Source organism: Chelonoidis abingdonii, chromosome 10 (genome assembly GCF_003597395.2).
Source record: "Chelonoidis abingdonii isolate Lonesome George chromosome 10, CheloAbing_2.0, whole genome shotgun sequence".
NCBI classification, from domain to species: Eukaryota; Metazoa; Chordata; order Testudines; family Testudinidae; genus Chelonoidis; species Chelonoidis abingdonii.
Genome location: NC_133778.1, coordinates 55,129,996 through 55,152,593, shown reverse-complemented (window position 1 = coordinate 55,152,593; position 22,598 = coordinate 55,129,996). Strand labels below are relative to the sequence as shown.

The window sequence follows — 22,598 nt, the reverse complement described above, 5'->3', positions numbered from 1 at the left end:
CAGCTCCCTTACGGCTCCTTCCTCTCGGTATCTTTGTGGCACAGCCCTCCAGCCATATCACCATCCACTTTCTCCCCTTCCAGGATTCCACAAAGGAATGCAAGTGTCCTTTGCAGGACTGGGACTCAGGATCAAATTCATCCCTGGGCTGGTTTCCATGCTGAAACACTATCAGAGGGGAGGCAGTTTGCATTCACCTGATTATGGTTGTGTTAAGGGGCTAAATTAGTCCCAGGCAATATCCATTCTAATCTGCACCAGTCATCATGGCCCCTATGTCCCTTGCACAGCTGGGGAATAAAAAGGGCATAGGGAGGCTCCAACTATGCTTGATCCTGCCCTGATAAGCCCCATGACTGCCCAAGATTGCCCTGATTGAGCAGCTCATGAGTTAGTAATATTCACTAGGTGGGGCCTTATGACTGTGCAAATAAGCCTTGACCAATGATGAATCAGACTTTAGGATTGTAAACCCCATAAAGCAGGAATCCAACCTTCTTTTAAGTTTCTAATATGACATGCACAGAAATGGCATTGTATAAATTTTAAGTAAAATAACATTTAATCAGGATTCATTGATCTTTTTTATATTTGAAATTGGTGGCAAAAATGTTGGTCTAAACAAATCTCTGAATACTGTCAATAAAAAATTGTTGAAGATGTTAACAACCTATTTGCAGCTTTCTAAAATCTGAAGTCTTCCGGTTTTAGGGTAATAAAATAACCTCACTGAAGCAAACATTTGAAACATTTTTATATAGTATATAGAAAATACCTAATTATTATTTCTGCAGTGCTGACGCCTGTTTGAGGATCCCAAATAATCTCCCACACTTATTGGGAGCATATCCTTAGAACAGGCCGTGTTTCCATATAATTCAAGAAAAACAATTTAAAAACATTAGTAAAAAGCCCATTTTTATTCCTAAAAATGAACTATAACTTGCCTAAAAATAAACAAAAACAATCTTTAAAATAAAGTGATATCGATAGCTCTCTGCTATAATTTTCAGCTCATGTGGCAGTGTGATTAACATTTAGAAGAAGCTGAGTCAGGTGAAAATACAACTTGTAGAACAAGTTGAGTTTAAATATTGTGTTATAGGAGACTATAAAAACTACAGATTAAATAGGGGTGTTGCAAGACTTAATTAATTAATGTTTGCAAATCATTCTGAAGTCTTGAATAAAAAGCAGCATATAAGGTGTTGCCAAATATCCTGATGTTTCCAGAGTTGCACAATCTCGTATTCAGTTTTACTTTTGAGGACCTCCAAACAAAATGTCATCATGTGAGCTCTTTGGTGCAGGGACTGTCTCTTTAATAAGTGTTTATACAGTGTTGAGCACAATGGGATACCAGTCCTTGATTGGGGTCCCTAGGAGATACAACAGTACAAATAAATATATGTTTTTTAAATTTGTGTGCTTGTGCCCTTGTTAATTTAAGTAATGGTGATGGTCTGCCAGCTTGTCAATTTAAATCCTGTTTATCCACAACATGGATACAACTCAGACAGTGTTAGTTCACTTTTCCTGCAGATTGATGGACACTGTTACTCAATTCTGACCTGGAGATACCACTTTCGTAAGTGAAGGGGAAACCCCTTAATCATCATGTTCTTTAAAACCTTGCTGCTCACGTGGCCCAGAGCCTTGGTCTACACTATCAGGAGAGCTGGACTGAAGACATCCCAGAACACACAGCAGAACTTCACAGTCAGTCTGTGGATACTTAGGGACTCATTACAAGACATTAGATGGGTGTTTTCTCAGAGTTTGGCCAGAGTGAAAAGGATCTCCAGCTAGTCCTTGTTGCCTATGTAGTCGTCGGTTTCAGGAGTAGTGGACTCTGTACAGGGTCCTCTGGAAGGGCATCTCAGAGAACTATTTCAGAGTTGCCATCAGCCAGATGGATACCTGGCATGAGGAGGAGAATACTGGTGATAATTTCTTTGCCCTCCCTATCTGTCTGCCTGCCTGTATCCATCTGTTCCCTCTTATCTTTAACTATAGGGAGATCGATGCTGCTGCAATTGATCCAGAAGGGACTGATTTAGCGGGTCGAGTGAAGACCTGCTAAATTGATGACAGAGCGCTATCTGGTCAACCCTTGTGGTCCAAGAAGAGTAAGGGAAGTTGACTGGAGTCTGTCTCCTATCAATGCAGCACAGTGAAGATGCTGGGGTATGTTGACCTAAGCTACGTCGACTCCAGCTACACTAGTCACGTAGCTAGAGTAGTGTAACTTAGGTCGACTTATCCCCGTAGTGAAGACGAGCCCTTAGATTGCAAGCTCTTAGGGGCAAGAGCTGTCTTTTTGTTCTGTGTTTGTGCCTAGCACAATGGGGTCCTGGTCTGTGACTAAGCCCCATCACAATACAAATAATAATAACTGGTGAAGGCCTGGGTCCATCAAGCCAAAAGGAAGATGAGTGGTTAGAGTCAATAGTTTCCTGAGGGTGCAGAGGAGGACCAGGAAGGCTGAATTGGAGAAGCAGCATAGAACAGTTGTGAGGACCATCTTAGCATGAGTGGAGACATGGATACTATCCACTGGGATCCTGTAGTGGGTTGGTTGCCTGTTCCTGCCCTGAGGGGTTTAAAAAGTGGCCTGGGAGGGCTTGAAAGCTGCAGCTCTAAAGCTGGGCTGATAGGGGAAGCAGCTGCAGCTGGGCCACACCCCAATCAGGCCACAGCTGGCCTGTATAAAAAGGCTGTGAGCCAGGAGCCCAAACAGTCTCCCTCTGCCTGTAGAGGGAGAAGGGCCTGTCTGCTTAGAAGCTGGGTTGGTAAACAACCTCCCCTCCCTGGTGGAGGGGATCTTGAGTTGGGGGTGTGTAGCAGGGTGGTCCCCTGCTCCTGCCCTGAAGGGCTTGAAACAGCCCAGGAGAGGGCTATGGCTGGGGCAAGAAGCCTGGGTTGATTGGGGAAAGTAGGCTCAGCTGTGGCCATGCCCCAATCTGGCCCAGCTGGACCCTATAAGAGACAGTGAGCAGAGAAGTCTCTCTCTAGCTGTAGATGGAGATAGGCCTGGCTGCAGGGAGCTAGAGACAGGGTAAAGGCTGAGGCTGGCAAGGTTGGGTTTGAACCTGCTGCCTTGGCTTACTTCCGGGCTGCCCTCTGCAACCCCTAGTACTCCTTGGCTTTCTGCTAGGCCGCAGCCTGGGACTTTCCAGGCTGGAGCTCCTCGCCTCCTCAGCCTTTCCCCAGTCCTGCTCCACTCCGGTACCCTGTCTCTAGCTCCCTGCAGCCAGGCCCATTTCCCTCTACAGCTAGCAAGAGACTTCTCTGGGCCTCTGGCTCACTGCCTCTTATAGGGGCCAGCTGGGCCTGACTGGGGCATGGCCAAAGCTGAGCCTACTTTCCTCAATCAGCCCTGGCTTCTTGCCCTAGCCACAGCCCTCTCCTGGGCTGTTTCAAGCCCTTCAGGGCAGGAGCAGGGGCCCACCCTGCTACAGATCCACATTGCTGCCACCTCTTAGGTTGCATCACCTGACAGTAGGAATTACAGAGACTTACCAGTACCACACATGTTGGAGGCTGCTGTGACAATTGCCACCTGCACACATCCACAAGGGGCAAGGCAGTCAGGCTTCACAAAATATATCTTCATTGCAAAAAAGGTTTGTTCTTAATTTGGATTAGCTAACTCAAGTTAGCTATCTCGGGTTAAAACAGCAGTGAAAAGAAGGCAACTTGATTCTTTAACTTGGGGCAGCAGCTTGAGTTTGACGCAAGTTCCTATATAGAATTTAACTGATGCTGCTAACCTGAGTTAAAAGTCAAATTGCTGTGTCTTGACTGGTACTTAAACAAAGTTACCTAACAAGTAAGAAAAATGCTGCTTGAGAATTTATTAGAGTTTGATGTTAAGGCTATTTACTTTGTATATTTTGATGGGACATTGACAACTTGTGTTTTAACAGCTATAAATGTTAACTTTTTGTATCTCAGCCTCTACTGTAATTAAAAACCTATTGTCTGACCCCCCACCCCATAATCAGCAACTGCAAACATTTAAATGGATTTTAAAAAGCTTAAAAATAAGCATTATCATCTGCCCAAACTATTAAAAATAAAAATTCAAAGGTGGGGCAGCACACGGAGGCTGAAGAAGAGTCTAGGCAGAGATCTGACACCAGACAAGTTGACAACCGTGATAAGGGGGAGGAGGGAAGTAATGCTTTAGTTGGGGTTGGTCCTGCTTTGAGCACGGGGTTGGACTAGATGATCTCCTGAGGTTTCTCTTCCAACCCGAATCTTCTGATTCTTTCCTCTGACTGCACTTAAAACGGCAAACTGGAGAAGAGGGGAGATAAACTAAGCGGGGGTGGGGAACAAGTCAAGTCGGGGTGGGGCAGGGTGACGGGTGCAGCACCCAACAGAACATCCCGTGTAGTCCAGGGGCATGAAGTAGGGAGCGGAGGCGGTCAGGAACAGGCGCGGACTCACTCACCAAGGAAGGGGGCGCGCGCAGGTACGAGGCGCGGGAGCGTTTCCCCTAGCGCATAGGGGCGCCAGAGCCCGCCTCAGTCGGCAAGGCGAGGTCTTGTGCTCCGCCCTGAGTGGTTCCGAGGGCTGTCAATTGGGAACGACTCGCGCATGCACCGAGTCGCGCGACAGGCAGCCGTGATTGGGAGAAAGGGGGGAGGGGAGCCAGGGGAGGAAACAAAAACAATCGCCCGGGCGCCGCCATCTTGGGTTCGTTCTGCACACCATACAGTGAATGGGTAGATATGAAATTACCACAGGCGAGCAGCAACAGCAGTACGGTACGAAGGGCCGTTCGGAGCTGCCAGCCGGACGTTGGGGACGATAAAGCCGGCTCCTTCCTCCGTCGCCGCCCAGAGAAAAGCTACGGGCTTGGCCTTTCACTTTCGCCGACCCCTAAACTCCGCTCCTGGTGGGGGCAAAGTTGGTGTGCGTCGCGCCGCCTGGGAGACGAGAGGATCAGAGCTTGCAGCAGTTTCCTCAGAGCAAGGAGTGAGCCGGGGACAGAGCTAGGGAGGGGGAGAAGAGGGGATTCCCCTCCCCCTTTCTAACCCTCTGCCCAGGGCTTGCCTGGTACGTGGCGTGGGAGCCACAAGGAAAAGGCAGTAAGAGTTCGTCAGGCGTTCAATTCCCACCCATTGGGGAGTTTTTCTTCCTAAGAAAGCAAAAGTTGGACTGAGTGGAAAATTGTCCAGGGTTGTCTCTTCTAACCACGTTGGGGGAAGAGAGAGAAAATGTATCCGTGAGGAGCTGGGACAGAGGTGTGCATCAAACAGAGGAGCCACAAGTCCAGCTCAGAGGAGAAAGAGAGCTGTCACCAGCCTGTCAAACAGGAGATACTGGCCACATCCAACAAATCATGTGTATATAATAATGATACCCTCTCCACCTCAATAGAAGCGGAATTCTCCTAGAAGCACAACAATCAAGGAAGAAGAGACTTGCCACGAGCCCATAGATCACCTTCCTTCCCGGCGGCTGGAGACTGCATTTTTTTCAGCCACTCTTCGCTGTTTAAACACCAAATATAGTCCCTTGGAGGGAATTCTTAAAAGAGTTTGCAGTTCTGTGTAGAAGCAAGAATGTCTGAAATGTACAGTCTGTGTTGAACGGACAAGGAGAGGATCGTGAAAGTAGGAGGGAGGTGGGGGGGTGAGAAGGGGAAACGTGTGTCTTTCTTTTACTGAAGGGAAGCCCAGAGATTTACCTGCGTGGAACGGTAAAGGCTTGTTTGTTACAAGCTGTTGTTTCTCTCCCCGTCCTTTTCCTCTGGGCACTCTACATCTCCCAGCATTATTAAACGTTACTGTTGCCCACATGTGGCTGGTAACTTACTTTTAGACAATTTTATAAAGAAACTGACAAGTTTTCTATTCTCTCTCTCTCTCTCTCAGTGGCTTAGTTGTTTTTGAGTTTAGAAACGGAGATGGAACTACTTGCTCAAACACTACATGTATAACGGGAGTGAGACCGAAAATATATTGTTTACTAATTTCAGTACAACTTGCCCGGTCCAACACGACGAGGGATACTTTACAGAGCTTGACGTGGGGAAAAAAGCTGAACTGTGCTCTGAGACTCGGTTCTTTTCCTAAAAGACAGTTTCCGCTGTTGACTTTTTATGGATTCTTAACGTGTCCCCCCCCCCCCCCCGAATTGCATTTTTCCACCATTTGTACAGAAGCCAAATGACACGTGTATTTTGAAATGCTCCTCCAAACATATACACCCCTGTATCGGGGATCTCACTAGAAGGAGCTGGAGGGGTCGTCGGTATCTAAATATGTCTGATTTTGTTTTATGAACGCTCTGAACTCCAAATATGTTGGCTTAGATTGCTTTTTAACGGTTAAATTTAAAGGTGGATTTTTTTCTATTTGGAAGAACCAGGAAACTCGACAGTAGAAAAACCACCTATATGTTCTAACTGTATTTCGAAAATGGGAGCTGCTACCAAGTTGGCGTTTGCTGTTTTTCTGATCTCTTGTTCTTCAGGTAAGTAAAATTAATTTGGTCAGTTTAAAGGTTTGGGGCCAAAGGTTGTGGGGTTAGCTAAGATTTGCAAACTTCAGTTAGCTTTCCCTTTCTGAGGATATTTGACTTGGAATATAGTTTCTCGTTGACAGTGTTTAATTTTTTTGAAGTGATAAGGTGGTTGTAGATGACGACTCTGGTGATATCAGCTATTGTGTTTATCTTAAAATATCACAGTTCAGTACTTCTAACGTATGCAGCCTGTAAACTTAAAATTAGTTTTAAATTAGTCCACTGCAGAGTTGATTAATGGAGTAACTTTAAAGATAATCATTTAAACTAATACTGTAATTTAATTGAGTGTTCTCATGGTTATATTTTCCTGATCATTTTAAACAAGTCACATCTCTAACTTCATTTAGATCAGATCTTATTTTGGGGTACTCAGTGGTGAGCTTCCCAGTCCATTAGTGTGTTTAAAAATAGTTACTATTCTGAAAGCACTAACGTGCTGTATGGAGAGGGAGCTGTGTGTTTGTATGTATGCACAGTAGCAAGAGAATGAGGTAAGCTTCAAATAACTATCTAGATATTTTGCAAAACCTAACTTTTTCTTAGCTACCTAATACATGGTTCTGTTTTATAACTTTTAGATTAAAAAAATCCAGTTTTGAACTACTATTTTTAGTCACATGAAATAAAGTGGTCTAAGAATTGTTTAGGCTTGTAGAAGCATTTTTCATGGTAGCAACCAGTGTTTGGAAATTGTTAATACAATTGTATTTATTTGAAACTATTCTTTCAGAGAGAAGGATCCACTGTTCCTGGGTCTTGAAACTGATTTTCATTTATTTTAGTTTTACAACTTGTTCTACGTTGCCTCTTTTTTTTTTTTTTTTTTTTCTTATTCCTCTTTGCTTATGTAGTGTTGTAAGCAAAATTACTTGGTGGTATTATTTTGATTTGACAGCTGGTTTTATCTGATCACATTTTCATTTTTTTCCCCCCATAGCTGGGTGGCTAGTTTTCTGTAACAACGAAGCTTTTAAAAAAAAAATTAGACCTCTGTAATGTATAGAATGTTGCTGAATGATACATTTCCTTGTGGTTATTAAATGGATGCAGTCTAGTCTGATGTCTGTAGTGTTATTGATCAGTTCTGTGTGGGTTGAATGTGCTGTGAAATGGTGATCGCTGCCAGAGATTAACCAAAGACTTGCATATGTCTAAACAGAAGAACAGCAGAACATGTTAAAGACAGCATGACACTTTTTAATATCAGAAAAATACCAGTTTTTTAACAAAATCACGATGGCTTTCATTAAAGTAGTTAAGCCCTTTTTGAGAGCCTCTCTATGAAAGTACGACCTTCAATTTTAATAAGGCTTTCCTTTTTCTTAAAGCAAATTGCTCAAGTCCAGGAACATTTTCTGCAGGGGACTCTTTAGTCTTGTTGCATTTTAAAACACTTTTTATTTTCATCAGGTCTCTTTTTCACCCTGCCTGATTAGAGGATAGGATAGCACAGCACAGTGCAGTCCTTTCCTAGGAACTTGCCTATCCTACTTGCTACTCAATCAAGCATTCTTGACCCACTCAGGGCAAACCTCCCTGGACTACTTCTATCTGTCTTGGTAACAGTGGACCTGAAAGTAAATGTTTAATTTTGTTCATGACAATGGAAATAACTTGTACTAGGCCAGCAGGAAGCTGGTTAAAATCTTATGGATTTCATAGCCATTGTAAAGTATTAATGTCTTTAGTTATTTTGAAGTGATAGCAAATATTTCTGTGTAACCGTTGAGTACTTCAGAGTTCATAAAGTATTCCTGATCTAGCTGTATAAATGGTTAATACATCCACTTAGAAATGTGACTATTTTTACAGTTCAGAGTTTCTAAGATTACTTAGGCTTCTTAGTGTGAAATAACAGGAACACAGAAGCAGATGTAGTGTTTCTTCTGATCATGTTGCTTTTATGTAGCATGAAATCTAGCGTGGAAGAATTATAAATTTTTTTAAACTCTGAAGTTAGACTAAAATTATTTTCCCCACTAATTGGGATTTCTGCCTTAGCTTTTATTAAGTATGTTGGCCAGTGTGAAGAGACTTTTACAACTTAATTCTAAGCTTGCTATCTGATACTTCTTCATTGTGGTTGCAAGTCTCCAGCTCTTCTTAATGTGTGTTTAGTCAACATCTTGGTCTAAAAGCATTTGGTAAAGTTAGGTGCACACCAGTTCATCATAATGGTCTATCCTTTTTCAAATGAAAAGGTCACATTCTGTCTTGCAAGAGCTGGGGCTGGGGTCTGTAATTTTGGGTCATTTTGCCTTACTAAATACTGATTTCAGATTAATTTGGGTTCCCTCACCTCTTCTGAATCAAAATCTAGCCCTTTTTATGGAAGGAACAGAAATATCTTTCACTCTAACATGAGTATGGAAAAGGATTAATGCCTCTTCCTCATGCCACCTTCCCCTTTAGTACTCATTACTAAATCACAGTGACTACCCCAAGAGATAATCACATGTGGAAATGTACACATCAGTACAAACCACAGAGAGTAAGATGGAAACTAAATAGATACCTCAATAAAGCTGTCAGTGGTCCTTTAAACATGCTTACATATAAATATGTGTATACTTAAATTCAGCAGGTGCTTTTTTAAAAAAGGAAAACGAAGTAAAACGGGGCCCTATGGCTCTTGAATACATTTGCTGTGCATCTCAGTATTAATGGAACAAGAAACTTCTCATTGTTCTACGTGGAGGTGATTTTACAGTTTCTTCAGAAAAGAGGGAGGTATGCTTCCCCCTGTCCCTCCTTTTTGCTAGAGTTTATACCTTGACATCAGGAATGACAGGACTGGTCTTCCTTGGTTTTCTGGTATGTCTTGAAGCATGTGTATTGTGGTGCCTTGTCCCTAATCTTTTTAGCTTAAGGAGAGTGTTAAAACGTTCTGCAGAATTTCTTGACAATGTGCAGTCATTGGCAGTGTTAGCAAAGGGTTTTTTCTTTTTCAACACTGAAACTAAAAAGAAACCTTCCTTGCCTGTAGCTTAACTTTCATTGTCTTGATACTTGTGAAGTTGTCATTTCAGTAATTCTCTAGCTTTGAGTCTTGTATTTTATTTAAAAAAAGAGAGCGAGAGACTTCAGTTGCTAATGCTGTTTTTTTTTTTTAAGTCTACCTAGAGCATGCCAAAGAAGTAAGCAAGCAAACAAAAGGGTGCTAGCCCAATTTTTCACTTATTTGCAGGTCACCCTCGATTTACTCAATTTTTGGGGAGGCTTTTGTGTTTCAAAGAAAATGGTAGGTCCAAAATTGTTCTGTAGTAAAAATATTTTCTATAGTCTCTTATAGAGACTGCTTTTTCCTCCCCTTAGTAAAAGTTGAAATAAATTGTTCAGATATCTGAGAAATAATTACTAAGAGTCTAATACTCTTAAAGGTTTAGAGGCACAATGTTAGCTATTCTCGAAGAACAGAAGAAAATGAGAGATGAGTTCTTTATTTTATTAGTGATCAGAATTTTTCAGACTTTTTTCCCCCCAAGTAACTTTGGCAGTACTTAAGAATCCTGCCAACAGTTCAGGAGCATCATTTATGAACTTGACTCCAACCGTGTACTTCCAATAATCAAGCTGTGCTTAGTGGTTGAACCCCCTAAGCACTTTCTGTAAAATAAAGTGATGAAACACTTTAAAGACATACTGTACACACTTTTAAAAGTAGTACCAAGTTCCTATTTGTACATAAAAGAACAGTAGCAGCACAATTTTGGCTTTTCCGTTCACCGTTAGTGGCAGATGCTCTTAACACAATCTTTGCAGCACTGTCTACAGTAGCCTTTTATGATAATTTTCAAACATGGCTACAGCCAGGCAGGTGTGACTATAAATTAGGTTACAACCCTATTGTGGCCTTACATTAATGTTATAGCTATGCTCAGAAACAGTACAATAGAGTTCCTGAGGGGGGCTTCTCTAATATTTTTGCTAATAATTTTTAAAAAATGTCAATATGGGACATGAAAGCAATATTACAATTGTGCTAACACTGTGTTTGAAAACTACAGTATTGTTTTGGAAGAGCTGTGCTTGGCAACTGTTTAATGAACACAGTTCTAGCTAGCAGAGTTCTATTGCTGTGTATCTTCTATAGACCTGTCTTTTAGTAAGAGCTGCTTAAGAATTACTGTTACATATGCTCAATGCTATGGAAGCTTCTCTGTTTGAGGCGAAGGACACTATGTTGCAGCTGCAAAAGGATGACTATGGCAATCCTGGTATATAGGTCTTAATAGCTTTCAGTTGTTTTTAATAGCTTGCTTCAATATCTAAGTGGCATTCCTGCTCTTTATGCCAAAAAATTCCAAAAATTCCTTAGGACTTCATCTCAACTTACATAGAAATAACAGAAAAACAACTTGTTTAACCTTTCCTAGCATATCTGACTTTGCTGCCAACCTCAGAAGTTAGAAATTAGTATGGGAGTCTTCTAAAGTGATTCCTTTTCCTACATCTCACTTGACAAGGCCCTCACTTCCATTTTAAATTTGTCATGCAAAAAACGAGATCCGGGTCATTGTTTATAACTTACTTCACTCTGTATGAACTAGGTATTCTTTCTGAAGTAACATTGTGCTTCTCTTTCTGAGTCCATGAAGCCACACAGTAGCATCAAAATGTTTTACTTTACACAGAAGACATCAGGGGCAAATTTATTGGGAAGAAATAGTCATGTCTACTCATTTGAAGAACTATCTAACTTAAGATTAAAGTTTTAATGTTTTTTCAAGGTAGCAATGTCCAGACCTGAAAGAAGAGTTGAGCTAACATGGGGTGGAAAAAGGCAGTAATAAACTGGGATGATAGAGGGTTCTGCAGGATACACTTCTCTACCCTTTAAATCTGCTTTCTGTTAGTGCTTTTGAACAACAAGTTGATTGGTCAGTTGCTAGACCATGGGGAAGCAGCCCCCCAAAAAAAGGGCAGAAGTTTGTTGTCTGGCATCCAGAAAATGTTCTTGAGTGTTCCTGTTAAATGAGATTGACAGACTCCAAGTGCGTCATTTGTGTTTATTGTGTGATACTTCAGTAACATCTTTAGATTGTGCATCAAAGGATTCCTTGCAAGGCACTTCTCCTGTTCTTTCCCTCTGGAAACTCAGTAATTTAAAGTGGTACTTTAGGACTTAATTCTCAGTTACTTTCTTCCTCCAGGGTGCTGAACAAAATTCTTTTTTAAATCTCAAGAAATGCTAGCCAACCACTTAGCAAGATAGATGCCATCCCACAGAAAATGTAGGCTTATCACCATAGTACTCAAATTGCAAACCCCTATAGCTAGACATGGAGGACATGTTAGTTCAACCAAATACTTTTTAATTCCTGAAAGTGTTCCATGTCACATACCTGTACTAGTTGTTGTGAAGATAAAACTCTGAAATAGTTTAACAGTACAGTAGAATACTACTTGGCTACAAGGAGAAAAACTGATGGAATTTTCATGAAACAGGGTTCTGTGAATTGCTTGTTTAGAGCAGTAGCTGGAAACACTTAAGTGTGGCTAGAAAAAAATGGACAGTTTACTACTGGAAGTCTAAATCTTTTGAGTTAAATATGAAACAACAGGAGATGATGGGAGAAGGCAACAACCTAGTAAGAAGCTCATTTCTCCCACTCTGCCTTCCCTCAGCTGCTGACATGGTGCTTGTTATGGTTTGTTGTTCCTGCCTTTTGGAGAGAAAAGACTATCTTTTGTATCCACTTCTAGTTAGTAGGTGTCAGACAAGTTTTGAAGATGTATCTATCCTTTTCTAGTAGCCAGGAGGAAGGAGCGTTTGTTTTTTTTAAAACTTTCAGTTAGATCTTCTTTTGCCTCACTTACCCCAAAGTCTTGCGACAGATGTACTCCACTTCACAGGTAGGGGGCTCTGGAAAGATGGGACAGGATGGTTCTCATCCATTCTAAGCCCCCTGCATCCTTATTTATTTTTTTCAGGCTAATCCTTTTCATCAGTGACACCAGGGCTTCCTTCTTTTAAACTTTTCCATGCAGCAGCAGGGATGTGGCATATTTACAATTTTATTTTTGTCAGTAGACTTCTGAATAGCAGCAATATAACCTGGAGTCCTGTTTTTATACACATCAGGACAGTGGAATTGTGACCAGCAGCAGATACTTGAAACTTTATGCAGATTCAGGAAGCTAATGCTGCATGGGTTTGTAAGGTTATTTTAGCATTCCTAAAGGCTAGACGCTCTTTAAAATCAAAGATGAAGTTCTGCTGAAACTTATTGCTAAGGCCTGTCAACTGGGTGAGGGTTTTTTTCTCTCTGAAGTTGAGTTTCCTCTTTTAACCTCGTTAAAATTAAGTAGGATGTTCTGTGGTTCCTATACTTTTCCTTCTTCCTCAATTTCTGTATCTCTTCTCTCACCTCCCTCCCCCACCCCTGAAGTGATTAGTTATGAGTTACTGATGGTTATATGAGTTGGGGTCTGTCCTTTTTAGACATAGGTGAATGCCCTCCCTGCCTCCTCTCAAAACAGACGTAGGAAAAAAGAGTAAAAGCTACAAAATCCAGCCTCTTAAAGACACTGTCTTTTATGCATGAGAGGCTAAATATATGGAACACCAGAAGCTGGAAAAAATTTTAAGAGAAAGCTGTCAACCATGATTGCTAAATGGATGCACAGTTGAATAACCTGTACCATGTTTAGGGAGAATTTGTACTCATTGCGGAGGCCACGGCTAACAGCACATTTGGGATTATAGAAGTGGGCAAAAGTCCTATACCCTTCTATTGTCTACATAAAACACAGTATAGGCTTCTGATGTCCTCTTCGGTTGGAAAATTTACCTCTACTCAGGAATCTGACTCTCAGTCCATCATTTTGTTGTTTTAAGTCGGTCACTTGAGAATGACAGCTTTTGAATTGGAAGGGTAACTTAAAACAGTGGACCTAGTTCACATCCTAGCTTTTGTGATGGTCCTCACTTGGGTGATTCGATTCCTGCCTGTCAGCTTGGAGCTACACCAGTTACATCCTGATCTCCTGATCACATAATGTGAAACCAAGCTCAAAAATGTTTCTTTATTTTCTAATCACATTTTCTTTTACAAAAGTTTGATTAAGAAACTACATATTGATTTGACCCAACCCATACCACTGGAAATAGTCACTCCAGACTGAGGCACCTGAATTTCAAAAACCTAAATTATTCATGGGGCATTTTTTTTCATTTGGTTATCTCTAACCTTGAGTCTTAAAGCCTGCCCAAGCTGCTGTTGTAGTTTATCTTTGTATTTTGAAACTGCAGACAAGCGTTTATGTTAAAAACATCCCTGCAAATGTGAAATCTAGTCAACTTTTGAAGAGTGACGATTTAGATATTGTGTATGCCCCCATGTTCCCAGGCCAGACCTTGTGGTTTTACAATCACTTTTCTAGTTTTAAAAGAAAAAAAAATTCTCCCACCTCTATTGCTGTGGGAAAGAAACACAAATGGGGGAATGGTTTGACTGACTAGAATCACTGTCATCAAATGCATTACATAATCAGACTTAAAAACGCACGCAGATATATCTTAGTTGTACTAATCTTGGGTGTTAATTAGTAACACTAAATACTTTACACTGATATTTATTTAAGTTGATATCCATTTTAAATGGTTGAAGGGTTTTATTTGTGGTTTCATATCTCTCAGTTGCAAAGCACAAGCGTATTCACTGTTTCACAAAATTACAGAACTTGAAAGAGAATTGACAAATCTGATGGAGCAGAAATTATATACTATGTAATTTAGCCAAGTATATCTTCTCTGCTTTTTCCTGGGGTGATAGTTTAAACTGAGATTAGCGTGGGACAGGTTCTTATTCTTTTTTCCTTTATGCTGCTTTTCCTGGTGAAAGTTGCAGTGGCAGGATGGAGAGTAGGGAGGCCCAGATCTCCTCCTTTTCCTCCGCAGCAGGTTCCAGCCTTTCCTGGCAGATTCCCCAGCATTCCCAGGCTAGCTGGGAAACATAATCCCTCTAGTGTGTCCTTGGCTAGCCTTGTGGGATGTGCCCAGTATAGTTCCGACAGAAGCCTCCCGGGGGGCATCCTTATCAGGTGCCTGAACCACCTCAACTGGCTCCTCTTGATCTGGAGGAGTAGCGGTTCTACTCTGAGGCTATCCCGAATAGCTGAGCTCCTCACCATATTTTGGAGGGTAAGTCTAGCCACCCTGCTGAGAAACCTCATTTGTCGCTTGCACCTGTGATCTTGTCCTTTTCAGTCATTACCCAAAGTTCATGATTATAGCTGAGGATGGGGACACAGAGAGACCACTAAACGCAGAGCTCTGTATGAAAACTCAACTCTCACTTCCCCACCATGGATTGGTACAGGGCATGCATCACTGCCACTGCCACACCAATCTGCTGGTTAATCTCTCGCTCCTGCTTGCCATCACTTGTGAACAGGACTCGTAGGTACTTGAACTCATCCACTAAGGGCAGCCACTCTCCCTCATCTAGAGAGCAGTCAACTTTCTTCTAGTTTGGGCCTCTTGTGTCTATTCGGTCAGCGTCCCGTACGTTAGATCCAACTCACCATCAAGTGGTGATCAGTTGCCAGCTCTGCTCCCCTCTTCATCCAGAGTGCAGAACAAATGGCCTTAGGTCCAGTGCGATGACTGTAAAGTCAATCATCAATCTTTGGCCCAAAGTGCTCTGGTATCAAGTACATTTATGAGCAACCTTGTGTTCAAACATGGTATTCATTATGGACAATCCATGAGTAGCACAGAAGTCCAATAAATCACCTCTCACCTCCAGATCAGGGAGGCCGTTCCTCCCAATCGCTCCCCTCCATGTATCTCCATCATTCCATACGTGAGCATTGAAGTCCCCCAGTAGAACTATAGAGTCAGTAGGTGACACTCTATTGCGCATCGATTCCCACCATCTCCAGAAAGGCAGAGTATTCTGAACTGCTTCTTAAGCATGTAGGTACAAACAAGTTTTCTTCTCTAAGGCCCAAGGTCTCATTGAGGCAACCCTCTCTTCAACCAGGAAGAACTCCAGCTGCACAGCTCTCAGCCGGGGACTTGTGAGTATCCTCACACCCACAAGGGACCTCTCACATGGGGCCATTTCTGAGTAGGAGAGAGAGCACCTTTGATCGAGAAATTTGTTTCCTGAGCCAAGGCTATGGGGGGAGGTGAGGCCAGCTATACCTGGTTGGTACCCTTCCACCTCTTTCATGAACTCTGGCTGCTTTCCCACCAGTGAAGTGACATTCTACATGCCCAGAGCCAGTTTTCATTGTAGAGGGCCAGTCTGTCATGGTCTGTCCCTCTTGCTGCCTTTCTGGCACTGCACTCAACCCTTACCCTTCGCCTTGTGGGTGGTGAGCCCATGAGATGGGTCCACGTTGTCTTTTCAGACTGGACCTGGCCAGGTAACATGGGTACCCCGACCACTAGATGCTCACCTGACTCTACCCTCAGGGATAGGTCCCTAGCCTAGGCGAGGTTCATATGATCATTTTGGGGCTTTCATGACGGTCTTGAGGTGGATTATTTTTAGTCTGGATCCTCCCCACAGATTTATTCACCTAGGGGTGACCCTGCCAGGAGCACTAGGCTCCAGACAGCATAGCCCTGAGGTTCGTTGGAACATGCAAGCCCCTCCCACATCCCTACAAGGATTGTCACCTTGTTATGGTGGACAGGTTATCAATTATTTTCATTAAAGATTTGATTCTTGTGTTTTGAATTTGGCAGGGAGACCAGTTCTAATTAACGGCTTAACTAAAAATGATATTTGTGCTGTATTAAATTTGATCCTAGAGCTTGCTTGCAAGGCTTACCGATTGCTTTTTAAAAGTCTGCGTATGTATTTACTTAATGGAAACAGGTCTCGTGTACTGATTTAATGTAAATTTTGTTTAATTCTTAGGTTGTGGCGTAGACTAAGAAAAGTGAGTTAATACTCATAATCCATCCTTAATTTGTGGTGATCTGTGTTGGCATTAGTAAAATATCAAATTAATGCATTGCGAGTAAGACCTGATCTGAATTGTGGGATGATCTTCGCAGCTCAGCTGCAATTATTTGAAGAAGACATGGAAAAGTAATAATGGACCTTTATTAATTGTGGTAATTTGGAAAAGCCACAGCAGAACTATTTGTTGAAGAAAAATTTGCTGGAACAATGTAAACACTCAACTATGACGTTATGCCTGCAAACTTTTTTTGATAAACAGGCAGTTTGTTGCAATTAGAAGGCTGTAACCAGAGTGGGACAGCCACTCATGGTTCAAAGTCAGGGGAAGGAGCAGAAAAATGAGTGAGGGGGGAGACAGTAGGGGTTAGAGCTTTGCAGCAGGCATGGTATTGCCACCTTTATTTATGTGCCGCTGCTAGTGGCAGTGCTGCCTTCAGAGCTGGGAGCCTGGCCGGCAGCTGCCACTCTCTGGCTGCCCAACTCTGAAAGCAGTGCTTACGCCAGTAGCAGTGGGTAACGGTGGCAGTATCATACCCACTGCAGGGCTCTAACCCCTACTGTTTTTTCTCTCATCCCTCTCCTCTGCCCCCAGGCTTTGTGCCCTGGTTACATCCCTGGCCAAAACTCTCAAAGATCGTTTAATGTATTACTGGGGGGGAAAGTGTAGGGTGGTAACCTCAAAATGTATGTAAAATTCTGGACTATGCCAAGTAAGCCAATTTAAAACAAAAATTGCTGTGGAAGCCTAATAGTGCGGAATCCGCAACTTCCGCAATATTATGAATGAAGTAGGACCTAAATTATGAGCCATGTGTGCATGAAGAATAACACTTGGGACCATGGATTAACTTGCTTGCAGTTCCATTAAAAAGCCAAGAAATATTTTGATTCTTGCCAAACAGATGTTACTAATAGTTCTCAAACTTGCAAACTGTAACACTCAGAACATTAGGACACTTGATCTACCATTTTTTATTCCCCCCACCCCCACACACCTAGTAATATTTATAGACTGGGACTTACAAATAAGCGGGAAGGAGTTATGTTCCCAGTACCCATTTTATCTTTATTGGGATTTGAGTGTTTAGAATACTTGGGCCCCTTTTGAAAGTTAAAGCCGTGATCTAATACATAGGGCTTGTCTCCACTTACTGTGGATTGACGCTGCGATGATCTATCCACCTTGAATCGATTTAGCAGGTCTAGTGAAGACCTGCTAAATAGACTGCCGATCGCTCTTCTGTCTACACCAATACGAGAAGCATAAGGTAAGTTAACGGGAGCCAGCGCGGTGTAGACACAGCCATAAGTTGACCTAAGGTACGTCAACTCCAGCTACATTATTCATATAGTTGGAGTTGTGTAACTTGGGTTGGCTTAACCCCGAAATGTAGACCTGCCCATAGTCTTCTAGTGGTATAAGAAAACTCTCATTAGTGGTAAATGAAACAGCACTTCTCTTTTGCTTTCATGCTCACTGTATAACCAGGGTCTTGCAGAGAAACTGGGCCTAAATTCTGCAGATAGGCCCTCATTTGTGTGGCATAGTGATTCTTGATTGTGTGGTGCACAGATTTTTCTGCACATGGTTCAAATTTTAAAGTTTGTATTGACTTAACTAAAGTTAGTTAGTACCTTACTCAAAATACAGTCTTATGTTGACAAATGTTAAATTTTTTAGAGGGAGAATTGTATGTTGATGACACAATTGCATTGCCGATTTTATTGGGAGAAACCTACAAGTGTTGGTAGCTGGTAGTGGGTTTGTTGGAGTACCCAGATGGTATAGGCAAACAGCTCAAAACTTGAGATTAGGCTTTTGACACTGGAGAGGAGGGGATGCATCTCCTTTCCTTTTTTTTTATGTGGGCAGACGCTGGTTTTCTGCCCCAGAAACCCTCGAAGGACACGAGGTGTATGGCCCTGGAATTGAAGATTGCCAAACCAATATGACCACTGGAGGCACTTCAACATGAAGTCTGTAAAATGGTGATCCTGCCTTGCATTCCAAAGGATTTTTTGATCGAGTCGTCTCAAGGAAACTAGCCTACACATTTCCTGGGGTGACCTGCTACATCACTATTACCTTTGATTGACTCATCCAGTACTATGCCTGTCCATTTGGATGCTCAACAGTGTGAAGATTATTTACAAAAGTGACCGATATGGGTGGTGGTAGAAATCCAAAGATAGAGGTGAAAAAAGTTAACAAGCTTCCATTCTTGGTCTGAAACAATCTGAGGTTACTGACTTAAAGGAACATGATGTAATTTTTATTTAATTTTTTCCCGAGATTTGTAAGAGTGGCGCTTACTGAGACAACTGTTGAGGATAAGAGTTTTGAGTGAGGAAAGTCAAAACTATCCAATAGATTGAAGGGTGGAGAAAGCTAGAGTTTCTTGAGGGCTTTTGCTTCAATACTTAAAAATAAACATTACACAGTCTGTCACCCATAGTAGAAGGATGTTTCATCAATGTAATAAATCATGTTTCTCAACCTTTTCCAATACTGGAACCAGATAGGCTCTCAAATGGAGGCATGAACAAGTATCAGTGTCATACTGCTAAATGAAAGGGATTTCCTATGTCCTAGTTTTGCACCTGAAAAGAAGCTTTCAGAGCAAGCCAATGCTGATCAGTGATTGATTAAGGGCAAAGCCACATTTACCAAGGAAAATTTTTGCATGCTGTCTTAATTCATACTATGTGCTCAGAACTTTGCCATCTGAAAATCAATGAACTTCACTGTGTAAAAGGAGTTACTAATATCAAATGCCCATTTCTTCATATAAAATAGTGAAGAGGAATGCATTGGTTGGCTTACCTCTGTTAATTTTCACAAGGTTTACAAACTCATTAAGTGCCTCTTTCAATTCCATTAGCTTTCTCCGCCAAAGTTGCTTTGTATTGCTGGTCGGGGGGAAAAAAAGGGACACAACTTTTATGAAAACTAGTATGAGATTTTTTCCCCTCCTCCATTTTAGGGGGAAACTTTTCAACCAGCTCTAACTTCCTGGTGAACTGAATATGCCCCAATGGCTTCAGGTGAAAGACTGGATTCTAGTCACAAGGGTGCTGTTTTCCAGTTGCAACTGGAGTATCATCAATGAAGATACCAAGAGTGATGCCTGCAAGAACTGATTCTTGGAAAACTTCAAATATTTCTTTTCTTGTTTAGCACACCTATCAGTGGACAGCACAACAGGCAGCTCTATTTGAGAGATGATAAATGAGGACAGATATTAAGGGAAAATCTGTAGTTTCTGTCCAGTTGTACTGGCTCTTCTGAACAGGTGTTCCTGGATGTCTGTAGTTATATCATGAATTTATCTGATGTTTGCATTACGGGAGAGGGTAATTATCTTGGCTTGACTGGCAACAGTAGATCCTAGTAGACCATTAAATAGCATGCAAAGCACATGGTACAATCCATGTTTCCCCAATTGAGAAGCTTGGCAGTTTTTGCTATTTACAGTGTCACAGAGTATGATGCTCAGAAGGCTGTATTGTGTTATAGTATTACCATACTATAACACAAGTCTTCTGAATTTGTAAATACATAAGCTTTTCTTTAATTCAGTAGGTTTATTTTATAGAGAGAAATGTTTGTCTCCAGTTGACCCCTTTTAGTGGGAATATGCACGCCCCAGAATCCTTTCACAGTTACTTTGAACTTTTCTTTGAAATACTGTGGTAGCTGTTGTGCATTCTGGTCCCGAGTCCCCCAGAGAGGAGAGTCAGGCACCAACCAGCAGCTCCGTTGAAGAGAGAGGAAAAAGAAGGTGCTTGGGACTGTCCTACCTGGCTTGGAGGAATAGTGCAGGGAGCATGCACTGGAATCCAATTAGCAGGGGCACAAGAGACAGTTGCAGACAAATTTCAGTGTGGCAGGGAAGAGAGCTAAAACAAAAGGTTGAGCACTTGGCTGTGGTAAAATGGCAAATAATGCTCCATTCCATGGCATCATGGAAAAATGTCAAATTCCACAGTAGCAGAAAAGCAGAAACCGCAAGGCATTTATTTGAGATCAATGGGACAGTTAACACCGTTTAGAGATGTTTTAAGCTATTTGAAGATTTAGTTGGGTCTGCATTGATTTATGCTTGGCTCATGTTTTCAAAGTTATTTTTAGGTGTAAGGATAAGATATAGATATAGATATAACTTTTTTTAGTGAAAAGGTAAGTGTGCGCCTACATCCACCATGAAACCTGTTTGCAGCCTTTTGAATATGAGAAACTGAACCAGAAAAAAAGTACTCTTATTCTGGAGTAAGAGTGCTTATGCAGGAGTTCTGTAGCTGTATATTTATGCTGGTATAGTTGCAGTAAATTTCCCCGTGTAGACCAGCCCTCAGTGAGAGGCTAATCAGACCTGGCTTGTCATTTTGGTAGCAACATCTGCAGTGATGAGCCTGTTTTTTGTTTGTTTGTTTGTTTTGAAAACTCGGAATTATGGGGAATCTACATATGCTAATCTAGAAGATGGAACATCAAGAGAAGCTTTCTCCTTTGATCTCTGGTTGTTAGCAGCAATGAGGTCAAATGATCTCTCTCCACCACATTTGGTCTTGTACTAGCTTCTTGGCTTCATCCATCTTCAGACTTTTTGTTGTATGTTGTTCTTCACTGTCTGTCCAACTCATCCTCTGTTTTTCTGTTTTCTGTTGCTTGCATTCTAAGTATTGCCATAGATGGCATCGTTTCTAGGTCCATTTTTGTTGCGTGTCCAAACCTCTGCAATCTTCTTTCTTGAATTTTCAGTAATGGTGTTACTACTTGCCCTAGCTGTTTTCTCATCACTTCATGTTTTACTTATTTAGAATAAAAAACAAAACAGGGATATACAGTAAATGAGCAGAGTTTCTCCCTCTCAATATTGATTCACAAAAATTAAAGGAAAGATTGAATTCCTCTGAAGAAACTGCTTAAGAAAAGTGCTAGCTTGTCAAGGCCTCTTAGTAGTTCTCTGGGTCTTAATACTTGCCAGATGTCTCATGTTTCCGCTACTGCGGAGGCACAGCTTAAAATTTTTTTTCCAGTTCCAATATTCATCTTCCCACCTGGGTTACAAACTAAAGGGTGAATGATCTTCTCGTAGAGTACAGAGAGAGTTAGGGCAGATCTACAGTTAAAACACTTCTCTAGCACTTCCGTGAAGATGCTACTTGTACCAGAAGGAGAGCTGCTTCCGTTGGCATAGTTAATCTACCTCCGCAGGAGGTAGTAACTATGTAGAAGACAAGCCCTCCCATCGACATAGCGCTGTCTAGACCTGGGGTTAGGTTGGTATAACTGCATCACTCAGGAGTATGGATTTTTCATACCCTTGAGCAACATAATGATACCAATTTGTAAGTTTATAGTGTGGACCTGACCTTAATTCGCAACAGGGACATAAGCTTTTTTCACCTATGAAACTTCATTCTTAGGCTGACCTGTAGAACCTACCCCAAGACTTAAGTTATAGCATATTATAGAAAAATGCTTATCAGTAACACTCGGCTTAGCCCAAAATACTATGGAGTAGGGATCTTACACCTGGCTTACAATCGGCAGTTTTACTGGCGTAGCTATGCCTGTTAGGACTTCATACCAACATAATTGTGCTGTCAAAAGCCCTAGTGTGAATGCAGATGTACCAGCAAATAAAAGCCCTTTTGCTGGTATAACTCCCCCCTGCCCCCAAGTAAGTAGTCTACGCTATACTGACAAGAGTTTCTTCATTAAAATAAGCTGCATCTCCACCAAGGGGCTGCCAATCTATATCTATACTGGCAAAATCTTTTAATTATCGATACTGCCTCAGAAACACTTTGAAGGGAGAACAGGCCATGCAAGATCTGATGACTTGGTAGTTGATACTTAAAACCACCCTAAAAACTCCAGTTTGCTACCCTATAGATCAGTGGTTCTCAAACTACTGTACTGGTGACCTCTTTCACATAGCAAGCCTCTGAGTGTGACACCCTTCCCCCTTCATAAATTTAAAAACACTTTTTTTATATATTTAACACCATTATAAATGTTAGAGGCAAAGTGGGGTTTGGTGGTGGAGGCTGCCAGCTTGCGATCCCCCATGAGAGGTCCTGACTCCCAATTTGAGAACCCCTGCTGTAGTTCAACAAAAC

General features: G+C 41.8%; 1 protein-coding gene across 2 annotated transcripts in view; it reads left to right on the top strand.

Annotated features, from left to right (window-relative positions):
• Positions 1-4,600: 4,600 nt before the first annotated feature.
• The window catches only part of ACVR2A (activin A receptor type 2A), a 115,959-nt gene continuing 97,961 nt past the window's right edge, over positions 4,601-22,598 (top strand). For both annotated transcript variants that reach the window (XM_032791753.2, XM_032791751.2), the window contains exon 1: positions 4,601-6,489. In XM_032791753.2, the coding sequence (XP_032647644.1) occupies positions 6,435-6,489 (55 nt within the window). In that variant the 5' untranslated portion in view covers positions 4,601-6,434. The remainder of the gene's footprint in view (positions 6,490-22,598) is intronic.